General features: G+C 29.9%; 1 protein-coding gene across 1 annotated transcript in view; it reads left to right on the forward strand.

The window, feature by feature from the left end:
• sif (guanine nucleotide exchange factor still life) overlaps positions 1–22908 on the forward strand; it is a 386622-nt gene that overhangs the window by 85279 nt on the left and 278435 nt on the right. The window contains exon 20 of the mRNA XM_085952659.1: positions 11519–11673. Within this exon, the coding sequence (XP_085808785.1) occupies positions 11519–11673 (155 nt within the window). The remainder of the gene's footprint in view (positions 1–11518; positions 11674–22908) is intronic.

Consider the following 22908-nt stretch of genomic DNA (forward strand, 5'->3'; position numbering starts at 1 on the left):
TTCTAAATATACCACTATTACCTAGTTCATCTAAATGTACGACATTCAATGAACACACAGCTTAAATATTATTATGTATATTGTGTTTATGTTTGTATGTTTAATACATTGAATTTAATATTGTCGTTGCTCTAAACTCGCTCCACTATAACACTCGTCTTTGTATATACATACATAATATATAGCATAATAAACATGATACATTTATACAGTGTCACATAATAATGTTTCACATATTGAATCTACATACCTTTTATAATATTCTCAGCATGATTCTGTCTTATTAACGAAACCAGTCTAAAATAACAGTATAAAACCATATAAAAATAATGATATGATATTATCATGTTTTGATATTATATTTTTTAAGTGAAACTCTATACGCGCGGTAAAGTAAATCCCCATCACAATGATGACTAATAAAAACAACCATCGCGAAAAATTATCAACGACGATGTTGATGTCATGCTCAACCGTTAATAAAACTACAATTCGCCATGAGAAATATTATTTTGTGTTACCTATTGAGTGCCGCATACACAAGTATGATGAAATCAACCGCACAACGACTGAAAATGTATCGCAAGAGAAAATATAAATTATAAAAATAAAAACATAAAAGTGGACGCTAGTGTAATAATATTAATTTATTAGTATACTGCTAGTGTATAGCTTGTCATCGTCGTCATTCGGAGTCAATCCACTGCTGGATGCGGCCTCTTAGCTCCATCCACACTTCTCGATCAATAGTTCTTCATCGACACGTACTTCTGACAAACTTGATGAGTTTTCCAATAGGCCATATTTTGGAGGTTTGATGTGGACATTAAGGCTATACTTCAGTTGAGGCATGGTCTAAAAAGATCGTGGCTAGGCGATGCGCGAATTGGCAAATGACGCGTGCCGAACGAAATATAATTTGTCATAAAAATTCAACATGCATCCATTTAATGTTATGTTTATTGTTATATTACTAATAATAATAGTATATTTTTAAGTACACACGTAAAGTTTTTGTCATCTTTACACGATTTAAGAATATTTTCATCCGACGCCATGACAAAACAAATCGACGTGCGCACACTTCGACCGTCGGTCACCGATTGGCGAGTCCAGGCAACGAGCGAGAAATTGCGTCGCACCTACTGTTGAAAATTATTTGCCGTTTCACTGAAGTACGCTCATAAGCATGTTTTGAATACCACTCGATAAACGACATTCCGTCCCATTGTCATTTCAGTACAACGGAGTTTAACACAATCAAATAATTCACAATAAATATAATGATATTTTTATCTTGTATCTAGAGCAGTGGTTCTCATGTGAAATTTAACTGTGGCCGCACAATTTACATTGGCAGTTCTATGGAAACGTCTGGTGGCCGCACCAAATTTTACTTTTGTTGTGATTGAAAAAATTAAAGCTAAATTGTATTTATTAAAAAAATGGATCAATTTATTTATAGACAAGTCCATTTAATAAAAGACATTTGAACATTTTAGTACATATCTATTTATTTAAAAATAATGCAAATGGAAATTCCTCAATACTCCTTTGTTTCCAATATGAGCCGCATGACTGCTTCTAAGTATACATCTGTCAACTGGCTTCGATATTTATTTTTATGAAATGCATTAGGTATACTGAATGATCTTTCACAGTATACAGTAGTAGGAAAATCGACAATATAAAGCAATTGTTGCCAATTCTTTGAATTAACTTTATTCTTGGTCAACGTATAACTTCGACCAAAATTTTCCAACCGTGGTATTATTAAAATGGTTTTTAAGTACTTGGTCCATGACTCATTTCCAATAACGCATATTTAACGTTAGCGCAGTTTTTCAGTCGTATCGTAACGACTCTTTCGGCAATTACTTGGTACTAAACAAATGCGAGGTAATTTGATAAATTGATAATTTTCTCTTAACGGTATGAAGTAAGGCGTGAGTTGACCTTATATTAAATCATTATCCTCACACTTCCGGTGCTCTAACGAAAACCGGCGAAGTCAGCATGATATTGCTTTACGTTTTAATTGATCAAAGAAGCAAGCTATCAAATTTATAACTTTTTGTACGAAACGTGCCCAATATTTTTTTTAGTAATGAAAATAACATATAAATTAGTAATATATTATATAATTGACAATATATTCAGGTAGGTAGATAAGAGAAAATGATTAAAATAAGTATACCTAATATTATTGTTGTTGTTTAGTGTCAACAGCCCATTTTCTGCCGAAATGCTAAAAATATGTCTTTTATTTAACAGTAAAAAACATTTTATGATAATGAAAATGAGAAAGCTATTTTGGTTCTATAATGCTCTTTTGAATAAATCTCTGTTTGTATAATACAAAAACAGGAAAAATTCAGGTCTCTAAATTATTAAGGATGATAACTCAGCTTGAAAAAGGTTGTAAACCCTTCCAATTTTCCTCAACGAGAAAATTAATCTCATTCAGAGTTCATTTGGGCAGGTAGTTTGAAATGGCATCGCACATCCTACCTGTAATAACATGACAATGTCTTGATGGCGACCTTTGACATTTGCTAGATGTCAGGCAGTATATCACAGCACGTAAAATTAATAAATAAAAATGGCCTTCGCCGTTGTGAAAAAAGTGTTAAGAAAGTAAAAAAAAAAGTGACAATTTGTGAGCATGACCGCACTTGGAAGGCAGCAAGGCACTCCCTTTGTTCATCAGGAGTGGCGAAGGCATAGACAAAACAGCCTTCCGGCCTTTTTCTCCCTCTTACTTTGCTTTGCCAGGAAAAAGCTCACACCTTTTCCCGTCGGATCATAGGGTAACAACACTCAACGCCAGTGGCTTATAACTTGCATATATTTGTTGCCAAACCTGCACTTTTTCAACATAAGACTACTAAAAAAATATTTATTAATACATATAAAATACATAGTCTGTTCGTTTTTTCCTGCAATTTTGAATTTTTACTACACATTATTAAGATAAAATTCGCATTTTTCTGTATATACTGCTGTAAGAATTGTTTTCATTGTGACATATTATATACCTGGATACAGTTATTTTGATATTGAAGAATGTAATTATTAATATTATGTTAAGTGATATAAATGTATATAGATCTAACAAGCGACCTCATGCAAAGCCGCGGTTAATTGTATATTAAATTTTGTTTGTTTGATGTTTGTTACTATTGACCAATCATAATAATCTAATATCGTTTACTGGAAATTATCTAAGTAATATAAACGTTTACTAATATTCTCTTGATTTTTTAATTAAAAAAAATACAAAATCATCAGAAATACATATATCATGAATATCATTAATATTTTCCTGCTTAATGGTAACATTTTAACATGGTTGTTTAAATTAATAATAAGTAATATCTCAGTAAATCTGTATTATTATAATACGCATGTATAGAGAATTATATAAATTATGTTACCATTGCAATAACAAATTAATTAATTTGTTTATTTAATAAACCATATTGAGTGAATAAAAAATATTAATTCACAATGTCCACAAAATGACAATATTTAGAATGAAGAAGAACAGGTAAATCAAGTTACAATATAAATAATCAAAAAATAGACAATGAAAAATCCTTGAAAAAAATATAGTCCTTAAATATTATAAAATCTATTTTTTTTTATTTATATTTTACGGATTTTTTTTTTCATATGAACATATAATATCTAGTAGTCTACCCAATATATTCTCTGTTGTGTTGAATCTTCAATGACTACGGGGCTCGAATCCATAAACAATTAATGCATGTCAATACATTGTTTCTCAATTGTAGTATCTCATTGCATTTTAGTGGACATGGTATTTCGTGCATGAAAATAGGTACTACATACCATAGTGTATATCTACCATGGTTTTTTGTATGTTGGGGGCTTTTAAGCGATTGGTACCCATTCTTTGAGACCCTTGTAAGCTAAATTTGTTCCCCATGTGAACAATCCATCCTCTACAGGTCAGACGGTCAGATATGTGGTTATTGCTATAAATCTTATCGATTTAAGCACTTTTTTTTTAAATTTTGTACCAATGTATGGTGTGTTATTCATTGGTAATCACCCAAAATAGTTTGGCATCAGATAAAGGAAAGAGCAGTTCTAGTACATGATTATTAGTAACAGGGATAGGCTTCAGGTAATAAGTCACGATCTGGCAGGTTTCTATATAGTGCACGCTAGTAAGCGTACTCGGCCACCGACTAAATACAATTAGGATAATTTTAAACAACCTCAATTTTTAGGAAATAAATTTTCATATATTAATATTAAATGAATTACTTACCTACGTGGAATAAAAGTATCCCCACATTTTTTACGCTAAAAACGTCATTTAAATTTAGCATATCTGTACCCATTTCACGAAACAATGTTATTTCACAAGAATAAAATTAATGAATACTAAAAAAAAAATCACACTCCGATTCCACCATGTAACATCCTCCGACACTCGACATGTATTAAGTATCAAAAAAACAAGTAAATCCCTTCTCGCCCTCGAATACTTTGAATATACGAGAGGGAAGTACTCGCGAGGGGTCGTGAAAAGAGCAACACCTCTTCTTTCAGGACGAATAGATGCCTTCAAGACCTCTCGCCGACGGTCCCTCTCACTATAAAACTGAATCATTATTTTTTTTCCAGAAGGAGTACTTTGTTAATAATTTCTTTCAAACTTTCTCAATGAAAATTCAGATTGTAGGAATAACTGTCACTCATACGATGCCAAATGACCAAACACGAAAAATAACGATACAATAATTTACTCTAGTACAATATGTTTGTGGTCATTGACGTTATTATGTGGCAATAAGACATAATTATCAGCTGGCGTTCATACACTGTCATATAAATGCTCTCTCATGCTTCTTTTACACTTATTGATCCTTTGTTCTTAACTTCCATATTATACGTGACGAGTTTGTCGATTCAGTGAGTTTCCTGTATCATACGAATAAAGGTTGATTGGGTAGGCTTAAATTTGTGGCATTTAATACTGTCCAAGCTGCTTATAAAATTATAAACAAAACAATATAATTTCAAACCTAATATTTCATTCATTTTTTAACCCTCCGAGAGCTTTTCAAAAAACGCAAAGTCTTTTTCGGGCGACGCAATTTGAGTTAAAACAACAACTGTTTTGTGAAAAGTTTGCGAATGAGCTTATTTTGCGTTTCATGTGAACGAAGCCGTTTAGACTTTTGTTTGTGTTTAATATTGTTTCAAAGGTAACCAAATCAAAACAATATGTTAAAAGGTGTATAATATGAATATATTATGGCTTCACAAAATCATTGGAAAACATGCTGTCAAGGTTTTAAATCGTTTCATGTTTTTTTTTTAACAAAATAAGAGAGTTATTTATTAATAAAGAAATAATATATTCAGTTGCATAATTTAAAATGATATATGTTTTACAAGACGCTTGTAAAGCATGTACTCATCTATATCTATGAAATTTGGACAGTAGCTCTGTAAAATGAACGAACCCTAAATAAGTATTTATATACGAAAAATTCAGCACAGTATTTATGGTGTAATAGGGGACGCCGATAATTATTGGAAGAGACGTTACGGGATGTACGAATATTGAAATTATTACAAAAAATTGAAATATACAATAATGTGCTGGCTAGGTCAGATGATCAGTTTGTAACATAATAAACCAACAAATATAGTAATAATGAATAGGACGTGGAAATATGAGACAGATCAAAAATTTGCTTGCTAGCTATAGCCAACAAACAACTCGTTTTCTTTAGGTACCAAATTGAAAACTATGATTCTGGATAGAGACAGGCGTAGATAATTTATGTAAAATGTTGGGACTCACCCCGGGTTATCGCGCTTTTGATGATGATGATGATTTTAAATATATAATTTAAATTCTCGCATATCTCCCAGAGTCGGATTTACAAGGACAAGAATCCCCCAAAATATATTATTAAGAAATACCCGAATACTAAAATTTGAGAATTGTACATAATTTGTTAAGAAAAAAAGAATGATAAAATAAAACAATAATATGGAACCTTCTTTCATAACATTTATTGTCAAGTATTGAGAAATATGCATTGTTATTTTCGACATTATATTATATATGATAATCTCGATTACGATTCAAAGGACAAACAAATAATTATACATACATAGTATTAAAGAAGGAAAAAGAATTATTTTAATCTATATTGGAACTATTTATCTATTTTGTGGTTATTCTTGTGGCTATTAAAAACCATTAAAAAATAATTAGCACTGAAAAAATATTAAGTGCGTCCATGAGTAATAATTATGAAATAAAATTTTTGTTTTGTCTGCTTAAAATATTATTTTTTATGAGTATGACTACTAAATGCCTAAATTTTCCGCTGATATCTCCTGATAAACAATATCATTAAAGTTAGTATTTTTAATCATTATTCATGTCTTTGTTTTTTATATCCGATATCGGACGACGAAAGATGATTTTGACAACCCTTACCTTGTATATTGCAGCTCTAAAATCGAAGCAGTTTCTAAGATTTGTGTGATAGCATAGCCCCTTGTATGAATGATAGGATGAGGAAGGTTTTTGTGATATTTAATCTTTTGGTAAAAGTATGCTGTCGTCTTTTTTTGAACTTATTTGATTATATTTTCTTTGGACATTTTCATCGTTGATATTATTTTGATGTTTGTAACTAATTGGTGACTAGGATAGATAAGGAGAGCGCACATATAAACCGAGATTTCCAAATACAAGCGCTGTATATAAAGGTAAACGCCTCTAATCCTTACATCATGGCCGTTCAGATATTTTTTTTACCTTAAAGAAATTCGCACATAGATCACCTTGCTGGGTACTTCTACAGTATCACGTGTAACTATATAGTATTTGCATTTGTATAAGCCACGTAATCATTTTACACATTCCGAAGAGTCCATACTAGGAAATAATTTAAAGCCAAATGAATTTATTAAGACAAACAAATTTAGAGTTTATATATATAGAGCTTAGGATTCACATACAATCACAATCACAAAAATCTTGGGATAATCCAAAGTTTTTGTATGTAGTTTGATGCTATTTGTCCTTGATATCACAGTACTGTCTGCTTCATTGTGTGAAACGGCTCATACTTTCAATAAAACTGCCTACCTAACTATACGTATATTATGTAATGGCTATGTTATTTTATTCACAGTGGTCTCAGTTTGGGTAGCTTACTGAATAAAAGAGCCGCTTAATAAAGTTGTAGATTTTTTTAAGGCAAATTTGTTTTCCGGTTGGATATTTAATTTTTTTGTAAAATATCTATTATTATATTTAAAAAATTAGTAAATTGTATTAGTAAAATACCGAAGACGATAAAAGGTTCTAATTTTATTCGTATAAATATGAATGTCCTAGTACTTTTTTAATTAACTAACACAGCCTACCTTTTTCAGCAGATACCCTTCACCTTTGATATATAATATTATATCAAATGCCATTTTATTTGATAGTGCTAAAAATCATTATCATGAAACTGCTCATAAAAACGTCCAGCTTTCTCGCATCCTATTGTCCAAAAAATAATGATTGCAGATAAATAATAGACGTCATTGTCTGATAAAAATGTATCTATTGTATGTTCTTATAGGTATAATAAAAAAGATTGTGATACTAAACTATAAATTTATTTATCTTAGATTGCAGGAGAGAATAAAAACAAATCGGCTTTCAATAAATTATGTACTTGACTAGATATTTGGAGTCTATATCATTTTTTTTCGCGTGGTGTTTTCCGTGAATATTCCGGCATGCGATCTATTGTGTTTCGAAAAGCTATTTTCTTTCAAATAAATAAGCGCCGTTTTTTTTCTCGCTAAGAGATATTATTGAAACCAAAACAAACTTTTCTCACTTTTCTCCTAGGGAGGGCGGAAAAGAAAAACAAAATAGCGCCGGCTCTCGTTTTGAAAGTGGGTCATGCAGTTGTACCGCGACTTGCTGTTTCCAGTAAAAATAAATCTCGGAACCGGAAAAAGTTTCATCATTTCTCTGTACGGCGAAAATGACGCGTTTTAAGTTTTTTTTTTGGGTAAACGGGAGGCATAATAGATACCCCACTAGAGCTAAATCGTTTTTGGCCCAACCAAAAGATTTATCGTATACATTAGTTATAAAGGGAAATAAGTATGACATAAAAGAGTCACTTTATTGTGGTAACGACGGTTTTAAGAGGCATATTTTAAGTTACCTTAGTATAATAAGAATCCTTTAGTAATTTGTGATCCATTTGAATATTAAGTTCGTAAATATTTTTTTTACTTTGTTATATATTTCAGTCGTATATACATATATATATTATAAACGAAACAAATATGCTTACAAATGGAATACACTGGAAAGTTCTAGATCAAAGACACTAAAAAAGTAACACTCACTATTTACCAGATCTGATTTTCGAACTTTTATCAAAAGATTTAGATATTGGATAACACTGGATTTCAAATTACCAGGGTGCATAGTGCTAAATATTGATTATCTTAAAAAATAATGCAATAACCTGTCTTCAATAAACGAATAAATTAATTAAACTCTGGTACTATTACCTGAAGGCATATATAAGTACCTGGTTGAAAAAATTCTAATTTAATCTACTTATTGATTTTGTATATTTATAAATCGCTCATATGTACAATTAATTAGAGGATACCTCAAAATATGATAATAATTGGCATTACACAAATTTGTAATTACATGATATTGGAAGAAGCATTAAATAGGTTGGGATTGTTATAAAAATATGTCAGTATAAGAATCAATGGGAAGCATTTTTGTTCAGAAGTTACTTGACTACAGATAATTACATGTTATTTAAAAAAAAAAAATCAGGATCCTTACAAAATTAAATATAAATTACTACTCAATTGTCATAGATAATAATTAGTATAAGGTTAAATTATGTTTAGATAACCTATAGTTATTATTTTGAATAACAAAATAATATGATGTTAAATGAACTAGTTTAAAGACAGATGTGCTTATATTTTTAATATGGGGCATATTTTACTTACTCAGTGGACTGCTTACACTCTTTTTGTATTATGTTACTACAGTATGTATTTCGTATGCTGTTTTACCTATGAAATATCACATATTCCATAATGTGATCATCTTTAATTAATGCCGAAGTAATATGCCATGATATGTTTTAAAAATCTTAATAGAATACAACATTTTTTCAGTAAATATATAGTCGATTTCGTAATTATTGTCGGACCATTTAATAAAATGAAATCATTGTTTTTTTTAATTATTTAATTCTCAAGATGAAGGGAATTCATTCTCTATAGATTGGCTAAATCAAATAATTATAGATATCGCATCTCTAATATACTCTTGCAATGAAGAGTTCTTATGTTATAAAATACAATTACCTATAAATCTTGTACTCATAATCCCATTATTCAAAGAATTACTAAAATTGTAAAGTCATTTTATACTCTTTAGTACGTAACGTGGTAGATATATTATAATATGTTCATTTTGGTGGATATTGGTTCTAGGATATTTTAATAAAATTGCATCATCATACTTGGCTAATATGATACCGAAAATATAATCCAAAGCGATTTTCGCTCGGCTGTCAGATGCAGCGTATTGTCATTTTCCACTCGAGAAACGACGATAATGGAGGGTATGATTAAAAACGAATAAGTTTTTCCGTTCTTGAAGTGTCCTGAATAAAAAAAAATCCTCTAATTATTTTTCGGCAAAGAAACTATCGCGGTTCTATTCACGAGTATTGTGAAAAGTTGTCAAGTGTTAATATCGTGCAGTAATTATTAATATATATTTTATTGCATAGTGGTAACTTTTTACTGTATGTTAATCGCACATGCATATTTGCGCCTGTATTTTTCTGTGTTATTAATTAAGGATATCATGAGCTCGTAAAAATTATATATCTGGAGCCTAACTGTAGAAGTAACTATATCAAATGTTTTACAGTACAGGCAATTATTTGTATTTTAATCATCAACAATATTATAACTATTACTAAAATTGTATACATTACTGTATTACTAATTTTTCGTAATATAACTATATAGTCCTGGACATCGCCACTTTTCACGACAATATAAATCTCAATATTTGAATTGCATAATAATATTATGTCAGCATAGGTATTTTTTCATGTAAAATATATCGAAACATTATTTTTAAATACACATTATGCTCTGATCACGGGCATTTTGTCGATGTCATAGACATTTCTATCATTAAAAAATAGAATATTTTAAATTCTTTCTGATAACTAAGTAGAAATGGTCAAAATATTATTCTAGCATTAGGCCTCAGATTCCAATAAATAAAATTGCAAACATATTATATATATATATATTTTGAAATGGTTCAGTAGTTCAGTAGTATATATATATATATGATTTCAAAATATTTATCGTTTATCTATGTTTTGATCATTTCCATAATACTTAAGCACTACATATTTTTTAATTTTTCTTTTTGTCTATCTGTCTTTTTTTTTTATTATAACTCAAAAACTACTGAACCAGTATTCATGAAACTTGCATACCTAGCTTATAGGTTATATAGTTGGTAATACATAAGTAAAGATAATGCAATCAGATAGTAGTAGTTGAGGTGAGAGGTTAGGTGAAGTTGAAGAGAGCCTTCGATAATCCAACCGCTGTCTATATCATCGATTTGAAAAAGATCAAATCGAATCATTTCATTTTTAAATCCTATATATATTCCATGCAGACGAAGTAGAGCGCTATCACTAGTCTAATAATAAAATATTGAAACATTAATAATTTTCTTAACATTTGCACTTACGGTATATTAATTTGCCGATATATCACTAATTTAAATCACATTAAAACATTCAGCGCATCTATTCTATACACAAGACTGTTATAGGCCGCTATCAGCAGCTATCGAGGGTAGTTTTTCATTTCTTATATCGAAGTATTAGCACTTATTGTAACAATTACAATACGTTAGCCGTCTAAACAGTCAAAACTGTCTATATCGCTCTAAAATTTAACATAACCAAGAGAGGTGCTGCTAAAACATAGCACTTATTGTAACAATCACAACTAACTTATTGTATTGTTGTTTAATTTAATAAAACGCAATTTTTTTTGTAGTACTTATTCCACTTTTAATCAATAAATTATTCAGTATTCAGTGAAAAATGTCCCTCTGAGGCGGACGAAACCGGTCCTAATTTATTGATTAAAAGTGGAATAAGTACTACAAAAAAATGCGTTTTATTAAATTAAACAACAATACAATGCAGTTCCACCACGAATTGACGGTTAACAAAATAAAAGAAGTTAACTTATTGTAATTATTACAATATGTTCTGTAGTTGCTTCACATTATGAATGTGAATCTACAAAAAACATCGTACAATTGGGATACATTAATATATATCATAGCGTGTTTTCATTAACCGCAAGTGAAATGTATGCGTTCTAACACACGTTGTGGTTTCCATGTTGGCAGATATCGGACGACGATCGCATGTCCTTGACGACAGCCGTATCAGATGATGATGACGGCGCAGAAAGCGTCATGAACTCTCCTTACAAGCATGCTGGGAAGCAGACCGGAACTGCTGCCGCTTCTTTCAATTGCACTGGTGCCGTACGCAAGGCTGGGTAAGTTTCCCCCTCAACATATTAACTCATTTATATTTATCATGTCTGTGAATTTTCCTCATCAACCGGGCGTACGAAATTATATTACCTTTACTAGGGTGGTAATTAAATGCACATTAAAAAAACTACTTCGAAGATGTAAATGAATAATTATTCTAACATTTTCTAGAGAGTGTGTATTAGGATAATTTTGACATTCAAAATTTTTATTCAAACATTATATTATCTGTACTGCCCTTCTTAGGAAGAAGGCAGTAACTGACTCTCACACACTTTCGAGATAAATGACATAATGTGTTTTTTCTCAAACTTTAGTACTGTGAATTAATAAAAAACGGTGATAATTTTTATTAGCAGGATGTTAAAATACCAACAAAATAATAATAAATAAGCAGTAACTGCAATGATTAGGTGCAATTACTGCCTTTTTGCTAAAAAAAATGTATTATTTTAGAAGATGTCAATTTTTTCACTAAGGATTTTAACGGTATTTTAGTGATAATACTGATTTTAAAGTGAACAGAATATATAGCTTTCAAAATTGCCTAACGGTTTGCATTCATAACTCAATTTCACAAATTTTGCGAGTTACTGCTTTCTTCCTTAGAAGGGCAGTGTAGTCTTTGGTCAATTTAGATATCCTAGTTTTATAGAGAAACAACTCAAACTTAAAGGTTTTGAGTTACTAATGCCAATCAATGTAGACAGATCTTCTCAATTCAATAAAAAAAATAACCAATCAAAAATCTCTTCAACGAGTCAAAAAATCGAATACTGAGATTTCCCCTTTTTCCATTTTCCTTTTCAGAGATTAATCATTAATTCAATTATAACGTTCATTTGAACTAAATAAAAACATAAACATATTTACTTAAAAAATCAAGGCTTTAAGTATGGTGTAATAGGTAATAATATAATATTAAATAAATAATAGGTGTAATAAAAATTCGTGCAAAATTTTTAAACGTCAATATTATTATATACCAGAACAAGGTATTTTGAGTTGTTTCCCTTAAGAGCTTGGGTATCGTTATGTTAATCATGACTTTTGATTTGAAAAGTATAGATCCATTAAATCTCTCTAGATACCGAGAAAAGACTCAGTAGTGGTAAATCATATAACAATAACCACAAATACAAAAGGAAACATAAGTAATTAATCTGTTCAATTTAAAGTAGAGCATATTATAAGCTTCCAGAGAGTGGTAGTTGTTTTAACAGATGCTACCCATGGATTTCTAATTAATATATAACGACGACTGCTTTACCAACTAGACCAACTTTCCAACACTATCATTATTTTAATAGTTTGGGTAGACCTTATTGAAGCCTTCAAAAACTTTATAATTTGCGTTTATACTAATTTGACCAACTATCACAATATATGATCAATTACTACGACTTATTTATTATTTATAAATTAATACAATAAATAATTAGTACCTATATATTTTTACAAAATACAAAAATAATTATATTAAAAGGCCAACTCATGGTCATACCTCCGATAGTAAGTAGGTACTTGTAACATAGCTCCATATAAACACAAAAGCATAGCAAAAATATAACAACTTATTTATTATAAAGGATTTTAGATACACGGCATTCATTTTATTTACATAAAAATTATCTTAAGTAAGAAATAACAAACAATAAAATATATAAAAATAGAAGAGTGTACCTACCTACTAAATTAATTGTTACGTAATTACAAAGTTAGTTGGAAAATACCTACTTAGTTTTTTTTAAATTGATAATCGCTTTTTAATATAGAATATTGAAATATTTTCATATTGCCAAAGTAGCTTGATTTCGAAGAACGCTGATGAGCAGGTATTAAAAAGGCCAATAGTTAAAATTTGTCGCAATTAGTACGTCGCCTTGTAGCATAAAGAATAAATGCGCGGACGGAGCGTAAACCCAAGAGATGCAGAGTTCAATTCCCTGCCGGGGTGGCTTACTTATTTCAAAAAAGATTTTTTCTATTGGTTATAATGTTACGGGATATTAGTCGCAATCGCTACGATTTTTTTGCATTTGATGCTACGGTCTCTTTAAACAATTTCCCGAGAGAAACAGGTGATATCCATTACTTAATTAAATTCAAATCAATCACCCGTTAATTTATCAAGCGATAATATCACCTGACGGTTAACAGATGATCAAGTTAATTGTAAGCATTTAATAACAATCTCCAGTTTCCCCAGAAAATCTTGTAAACATAATGCTTTTTTTTACATTAGTAATTCTATCTTAACATAGTTAAAGTCATGTTAAAAGTATGATATTCATTTTATTGTTGGGTGTATAAGTTGATAGTAGTTTGTTAACTTCATTTTAAATCGAGAAATAAATGTAGAATACAAACAGTTCCATATAATACGTATATATTTTTATTATTAGTTGCAGTCATCGCTATTCCTTACTGCTAAGAGTTACAACTTTAACTGATCAAAAAAGCTCTCAACTCTAAAATATATTAAATATGCCTATACGTATTCAGCAAGCTTTAATTCTTATATAATCTTCTCATTCTTTGACTATATCGATAACTAATACCCTCTCCAGTCGTTTTTCACCACCCCTGTGGAAAAAAATGTTTAAATAAACCAAGTACTTATACGTCTTATGCGTAATGTCTAGATTATATTAAGAATATGTAACTCAAATATAACCGTCCGTGAAATTTAGAACATGCTCCTCTAGCACTATCCTCTCTTGCCTTGAGTTAATGTTTCCATACCGTAATATAAATTACAACTTTCAATTCTGCTAGATATATATTAGTGTATCTAGTTGTGTTTTTTCTCTTTAAATTTCTGTTTAGCCTGGAGATGGTGATTTTCACTAACTCAATTCACCCCATGACTTTAGACTAATATCTTACATTTATGATGAGAAGTGAAATAACAATTCTCAAGCCATTTAGTTCTATGTTTGCAATAGAGATTAAAAGATCCAAATAGAGATTCTGCGAATACCTAAATATAATATTATAATATAAATATCACTTAGTATTCACAAAAATATAATAATGATTAACATGTTTTATAAAACAAAAACATGATTATTATAAAATAATAGATGTTATTAGTAACAGAAACATAAACGTAAACTAAACACTTCTTTAGGTAATACTATATTAAAGAGGTATTTTAATATTAGTAAATAAATTAAATTGATTTTGTTGTATTAAATTTTAATTCATTCATTACCCCTCGTTATCTCCTTACGGGTGGTATAACACTACAAGAACTATCGTGTGCAGCAAATTCGATAATACTTACTTAGTTACGTTTAAATGTTTTGAGGTGTCTTGGGATATTTAAAGGCACAATAATTTGACCCAGTTTAAATATCCGATTGAATTTTGATTCGGGTAAATCTTAATGCGACCTGTTGGCATACTTAATATTTTAATCCAGGGCAAGTGAAACTGTCCAACTCGTTTGAATTTAAATTAAAATAAGTTTTAAACTGTCATCCAAGTGAATAAATACCTCTTCAAGGACTTCTGTTCTTTCTTCAATACTTAAAGGCGTTAATTTTCAAGCAATAAAAAACGAATTATGATGCGCTTTCTATATCAGAAAAAACAGTGATTTTTATTTTTTAAATCAACATTATTTTTATTTTTGTTGAAAATAATAAACATCTGAAACATACCTACTACTAGAGAAGAAAATGGATATAATGGAAATCAACTTCATATCTATTCAAGTGACTGTTCTTATCCATTAAAGTATTGCTTCATGTCATTCTTTCAAGTGATTACTCATAACTACGCTATTTATTTTGCTTCGAATTCAGCCAAGAAATGGCTGCCCATTTTGTCATTTAAATTAATTATATTTTATTTGCTAAATAATTTTATTGGTTAAATCAACTTTTATATGTAATATTTTTCACGATACATATTTACTACGAAAACTAGGTATACGGATGTTCAAAAAGAAAAAAAAACACGCGATTGATATTCTCTTTCACAGATAATGCAACGCCTGCGGCCGGAGAGGAGCTTTTGAGTCCTCTGATTTGACCACTTTAACTTTGACTTTACACATGAACGAATATCTTTGGAGTTAGCAACATATTTTTGAACAATTTACCTTGACGGCTGTCTTTGGTCGGCATCCATTTAAATTCAGTTAAAGATGTAGCTTATATTGAAAAATTTAATAGAGCAATTTAAGTCAAAAGATAAAGGAGAGCCAGCTAAGAATAAATTATGCACATTATAATACAAAAACAACATAAGTAATTTTGTTTTTTTAAATGCTGTCTATATGCTCTGATTTACATTTTCTTCAAAAACAGCACACAGCGCCAGTTAAAAGGTGTTTAAGTTTTTTTAATTCAGCAAAAAAAATCCTTTGACAAAAGAGTTTCTACAAATACATCATAATAATTTAGTTAAATGACATCTATCTATTACATATTTTTCTGATAGGTACTTCAAAAGTTTTAATGATTATTATTTGACATATTGTGTATTATCACATCAAGCGAAAAAAAAACATAATTCACAAGGAAGAGATTCTATTACGTTTTTTTGCTCTCCTGTAAAGTTTTTCAGTTCTGACATATTTTGTTTTTGTAATCCACCCTTCATTTACTATTTTACTGTATCTGAAATCCAAAGATCACAAGTCTCAATTATTAAAAATACCATGTCTCTTCTTTTTGCATTGATTTTTATTAGTTTTATATATATTTCGTTCTGTAATAAACATTTGTTAACATATCTTAAGTACAGTGTTTTATTTATATAAAAAACTCCATAACTAAAAGGTTACATACCATTTTGAGGAAAACACAAGGCGCCCAAAATACATTTACACACATGCCCATTTAATAACGTTTCTGCTGTCAACTGATATCCTTTCATCCTGCACTGTTATTCAAATTTACGTGACAGCACGATTTCATGACGTGATATTAAGATTCAATCTAATCTTTATTTTACCCATGCCTCACTTTTTCAACTGATAATTTTATCTATTCAACTGTATTACCTTAAATTATTAAATACAAACATTTGTATATATATATATATATAAAAGCAACTAGCTAAAACATAATAAAGTATTGTTATTTTATAGTATATAAAAGGAAATGAGAAACTCATTCCACATAATATAATATACAATAATATGGCTAATATCTATATACGCGCGTGTTTTGGACTCTTTAGTATTTATCTACACAAGAAGGTGCCTATGAATAATATTTGCACTTCTGGTAAACGTGATATTTATATTAGATATTTCGGCAAAGGTCGGAGTTGTATTTTACTTAGCGTTGTTTTTTTTAGAGAAAAGATTTGTCCAACAGTAATTTTACTCATTTGGTAGACGAAACAAATGTAAAGTCGTAATAAAATATGAAATTCATTATTGTCTTCATCCGGTTTTGGCGTGAGATCGCTGATGATCTACACCCCCATTTCCGTGAGATTTTAGATCTAACGTGTAATTTTTCTGCAACGCTGTGTTTAATAATCCAAAATTTATTAATCTCATACGTCCGTAAAATATTAGAGGTACTGCAATAATATATGTTTTTACATTTTTAAATAATGGTTCAAATTTATTATGATGTACGTCGCATACTGTCACATGCTGCCACGGCGACAAATTTAGTCAATTGTTTCGTCATTCCGCAGAATATTTTGAACGATCACTATCTCTATTATTTCAATGGTGGAGACTGGCAACTCTAATCTATTAGTATTTTGAATTTCAATTAATTTTAACAGTTTCTACGTTTACACATATAATATTTTGAACGGAACCCAACTTGCAGACCATAGATAGTAGACAACATTCTTACAGGAAATAGATAGTGCCAACCGTAAAACGGCAAAAATACGTGATTTTAACATGAGTCAAAAATGTGCAGTCATGTATAAAATAATAATAAACGTTCATTGAGCTATGCGGGTGTCGATGCAGCACGGTACGCGTGAGGTGACATCATTGTTGTTTTGGTAAATTTGACAGATTTTTCTAACTGGCGCAAAAATTGTGAAGCGTTTCAGTTACTTGCAAGATTATTGGTGAAGTTCGTCGTAGTAAATTCGTAACCTTTAGATACAAGTAAAATTTCTGGCTGGCACCATATTTTTCAAGATTGTATCTAATATATTTTATTGTTTCGGAGATATTTCCAAATTATGTTTGCTCATGTTATTATGTCTGAATAAAAGATAAATTAATTAAAAACTAAGTATATCCATGGTGTGATATTATTTTCAGTAGCTAAAAGTTGATTATGAATATCGATACATTTTTTTAAAAATCAAACTAACAATATTATTATATTTGATTTAGAGACGGTATCAAAATTATTCATTTGCTTTGTTCTGATTTACTTGTATTTGTAAATTTCAACATGCTATATTCCCGAATCTTGTATATTATAATAGTCAGTCAGCCATGAATAAAAACATATATAAAACTAAAAAATAAGCACACACTTAATGATACTTTCAGGATAGATAATATCTACAACTCTTTTTCAAGAGTTGATAATATCTCAACTCTCTTTGCGTGAAAATGGTTATTTGCAGATTTTGTACTTTCAATGGCAGTTCTATTTTTTGAGCCGAAAAAACTGTAGTGGCTAAAAATCTTAAATTACCCTATCTCAAAAGTGTTATTTTTAAACATATGCCAGTATCCTCACATGTTGATTTAATAACATAAATAAATATTCACAAATTCATGCAGTTAATCAAATATTTCCCATAAATATACTTTAAAAAATTTCCGATGAATCACTTTATAATATAACAATTTATTTTTACCTTCTCGAGGAAAAGGGGTCTTTATAACATGCATTATTGATAATATCCAGTAAGGTTGTGACGTAGATGAGAAAAGGTCTATCTCCAGATTGAAATTTGAAACCTCTTTCCACTAGCACGTCCTTATTTTTATATACAGCATTACTTACGACCCCGCATTACTTTTTATCAATACCAACCCTTTGATTCTATTATGGTGACTTTACTAGCTACTGAATCTTTTTAACGCCTGACAAAGTTGCTCTTGTTATACTCGAAGATATTTTAATTCCGACGAACTTTTCGAACAAATCCGACTCTAGATCGCAAACAAAACATTATAATATATTCATTGCAAGATTTTGAGAAAGTTTGTTAATTTTGCTCAACTCTAATAAATTAAATTGTTCATAAATTATGTTAAATTTACAATTCAAAATTATTAAGTAAGTATGTTTGCTGATGGATTTAAAATTTATTTTAAGAAATATAACAAACTTGAAATATTTTAATTCATTTAACAGTTTATCTTTAGTTCATTCGGAAAATAAACTATCTACCATTATTAAATAATAATTTATTTATTTACTTGCCCAATTGTTAGGAGACCAAATTTGAACTAAAAAGGTATAATAAAATAATTACAAGATAAAAATAACTTTTTATGTACAACGTTTTTAAAAAAAATTGTACTTGATAGAAATACTGAATAATGAAATGTCATTTCATATTGATTTTCATAGTAACACGTATATATTAATACTTTAGTTGCTAGGACCCCCTAGCAACCAATAATGGTATCAAAATAACTTTTCATACAGAACAGAATTAACTGAAAATGAATTAAATTCTACTTAAAGATGGCTAAAAATATTTAAAAAATGCATTGGCATCGTGTTCTAATGATATATTTTAAAAGTTTCAAATGTCTAGCTAGTCAGGAAGTTAGTTAAAAATCGATTGCAAGATTTGTACCGGACAAACAACCATCGGACAAATAAGAATACCAGCTAAGAAAAACGTTGTAAAAAATACAAATAACTTACACACTTAAATACTACGGCATGTCTTTACCTAATATGATGTTATACTTATATATGTGGTAATAATTAAAATATAAAATATAAATGCCAGTGTATTAATACGTAAAGAATTACTTACCTACATAATACCAAAAAGTTTCAATTAGGGAAGTGTACGAAGGTACAATTTTCGAGTATGGATAAATATGAATAAACACATACTCGTATTAAATAATCTATTATTTTCAATTATTACATATGTGTCATATAATATAAGTTGCTCGCGTAAACGCAACGCGCATTCAATATTGGTTTTACTTAAGGATATTCAGGGGCTTTGTATTTCTTGCGTTTAATAGTTTTCCCCTCAATAGCTCATACACTTAAACTATCATCAAAATCTTCGTCGATGGCGACTATAATTCGTATTTATATGTTACTACGCTATGCGGCAGTTTGGACTATAACTAGGTGTCTTTTGATTTTTATATAACAATACTTCACGGTGATTCCGCAACGTTTTCAGTATAGCAGCTGATTTTATGTTTTGATATTATGTACGGATGACATACATTATTATTTGAGATTGTTCATCTAAATATTTTAAGTGATGATTTTGTATATTGAGTTATATTATCTGTGTATAATCATGTATTATTATCGCTGTCCATCATTTTACAGGCAGTTATAGTTACATTTGTAGACAAATACATTGTATACATACATACATGTTTATATACATTGATACAAGTTAATCTCGTTTCCTGTTAAAATGGTTAATATATATCAGTTGTAAAGGGTGGAGGTAGGCTGTTAAGATCCGCCATGAATAGTGCACATTAACTTTGTTAGTCATACGTCATAGTCATACGTGTATTTGTTTTATTGAACTAAGACTGTAAACTATTGTATTACAGATGGTTTTGGTTAGTTTTTAAAAATCGATTAAATCCTGCCTAAACCAAACCCTAATAGTTTTGGTATACTTTGGCCATACTACGACAAAATTGGGTACTGTTCGGTTATCAGGAATACAGCAGAAAACACATTTTGGAAATAGCCGATAAAGTGGATTATTTGTTAGGTTAACCTAACCAAACCTAACCTAACATAACCCAACCTAATCTTACCCAACCTAACCTAAAATAACCCAAACTAACAAATAATCCAGTATATCGGGTATTTTCAAAATGTGTTTTCCGCTGTATTCCTGATAACCGAACAGTACCCAAAATTGTGCACACTTTTTTATTGTTTTCGTTGAATTAAGAATTCATATTACACATATTTTTTTTAAATTCATTAAGCCCTGCGTAAATCAAACTATAATAGATAAAAAATATTATTCTATCTATAAAATATCTAAAATTATGCAATTAAATTATACATCCCTTTGGATATTTTATAGATAGACGAGTATTTTTTTACTATTATCTATAATGGCACGGTTTTCACAGGGTTTAATTGAATTTTAAAAACTAACACCATCTGTAAATTGTAGTATTATTTCAAAGAAAACAAATATGTATAACTGACAAAGTTTAGTGTGCACTATTTATGGCGGATCCAGCCTAAATCCACCCTTCGCCACTGATAGTATTTTATAATAACTTAATATAAGGTATTATTGCTTATACGAGTTTAGTAAATCTATGTTATATACTATAATAAGTAAGGTAATATTAGAAAAAAAATGAGTCAGTTTAGATGGTGTTGGTGACATTTATGACTTGAATAATCGTGTATAACGGATATATTATTATAGCTAATATTTTTAGAGGTACTGACTACATATTCCGGAAGTGTGTTCATTATTCTCCAATTGGTATGCATGATCCGTGGTGCAAAAGTTTTAGATCAAACAAGCGCCTTCGACGAAATCACGAGGCGCAGATTGAATTATGATCAAAATCAGCGGAAACATTTTGACGAAAGCGAGAGAGGGCGCCCCCAATTATTGCCGCCAGACGTGACGTCATGAGGCGTGTGGCGTGTTGTGCAGTTTATCACACGATTTCATTAGACAGGGCGCACGCACCGGTAGAGAAATGATCTTATCAACACCCGCAAAACAAGCTGGGGGTAGCGCCATTGGGGATGACGCTGAAACACGTCTCACGGCGTCTGACAGCTATACGTCTCGCGCTGGAAAAATGGCCCTCCATGCAAGGCCGGATGTGGGAGGGGGGGCGCAGATCGACGCACGTGCCCGGGGCGCCAAGCGAGGTGGAAGCATAAAAAGTGTGAAGCCTCCTCGAGATAATGTTCGACTGTATTCATTGCTTTTTTAGGGTTCAGTAAATTGTTATTACTTGACGCATCAAACATAATGGTTTCTCAAAAAAACGGCTGTTTTGATTCAGTATACATAATATATACCTACTATACACCGTTGAAATGATTCTATTCAAGGTAATTTTTTTTAGAAATATTTTTTATGAAATCTTTTCTTATATTCGTATATTTCTTAACCAAATTTCAGGAAGTCATATAATATTATTGTACATCACAATATAATGTATGATATATCTAACTGTCTAATAACAAAAGATAACAATACATTATTATTATTATGTCTTCAATTTCTTGTTCTTTTCCTTTGCTTCACTTCTTCATTCAGTTCAGTCTTCCGCTCTCTATTTGATTACTTAATACTTTATATAGGCCATCATCATGCCATCATTCTGATCTTCTCGTATCGCGTTTTGTTTCTGGTACCTTAAACGTGAGGCATTTCATCAGCACCTGATCATCAATATGTATCATATTTCCAGCCAGTTATAGGCGTTAGGTGTTGATAAATCTAACGATATCAGGTTTATTATAATGATTACCGATTTTTTTAACTACCCAAAATTAAACTAGTTCTTTTTTGAAAATTCTAACCTTCGATTGTCATATTTTTTTTCAGCTGATTAATCCAAATATTCCTAATATATGAAGGTATTAGAAGCAAAGGCAAGTCCTTCACACATGTATTATTAGGTAATATGGACACAAAAAAAATATTTAAATGTTTTATTACAATCATCGGTGGATGTTTATTATTTATTAAAATAATAAATTAATATATTTTGAAAAAATACTGATGTTATTTTAAAACACACTTTTTTCAAGGAATGGTATAATTTTATTAGATAATAATTATAGAGTTTTGTGTGTTAGCTTTATACAAAATAAACCTCATCATGCAAATTCTGAAATCATTTGAACATCAACAGAGCTTTTCGTAATGCCATTTGCTACTCTATATTATTAAAGAGCTTTAATCAAGTATCATGAATAACATTAAAACGTTAATTAAAGCACTTCGTTTTATGAAAAAAGATATCAAAATTACCATTAATTAAGATTAGCTTACTTAGCCCGTAATAGACTTCGCTGCCTTCGCGAAAATGCCATTTTACTGCCGCGGTATTATTCTAT

Source organism: Rhyacophila brunnea, unplaced genomic scaffold (assembly GCF_057557595.1).
Source record: "Rhyacophila brunnea isolate RB1 unplaced genomic scaffold, BYU_Rbru_1.0 scaffold_3, whole genome shotgun sequence".
NCBI classification, from domain to species: Eukaryota; Metazoa; Arthropoda; class Insecta; order Trichoptera; family Rhyacophilidae; genus Rhyacophila; species Rhyacophila brunnea.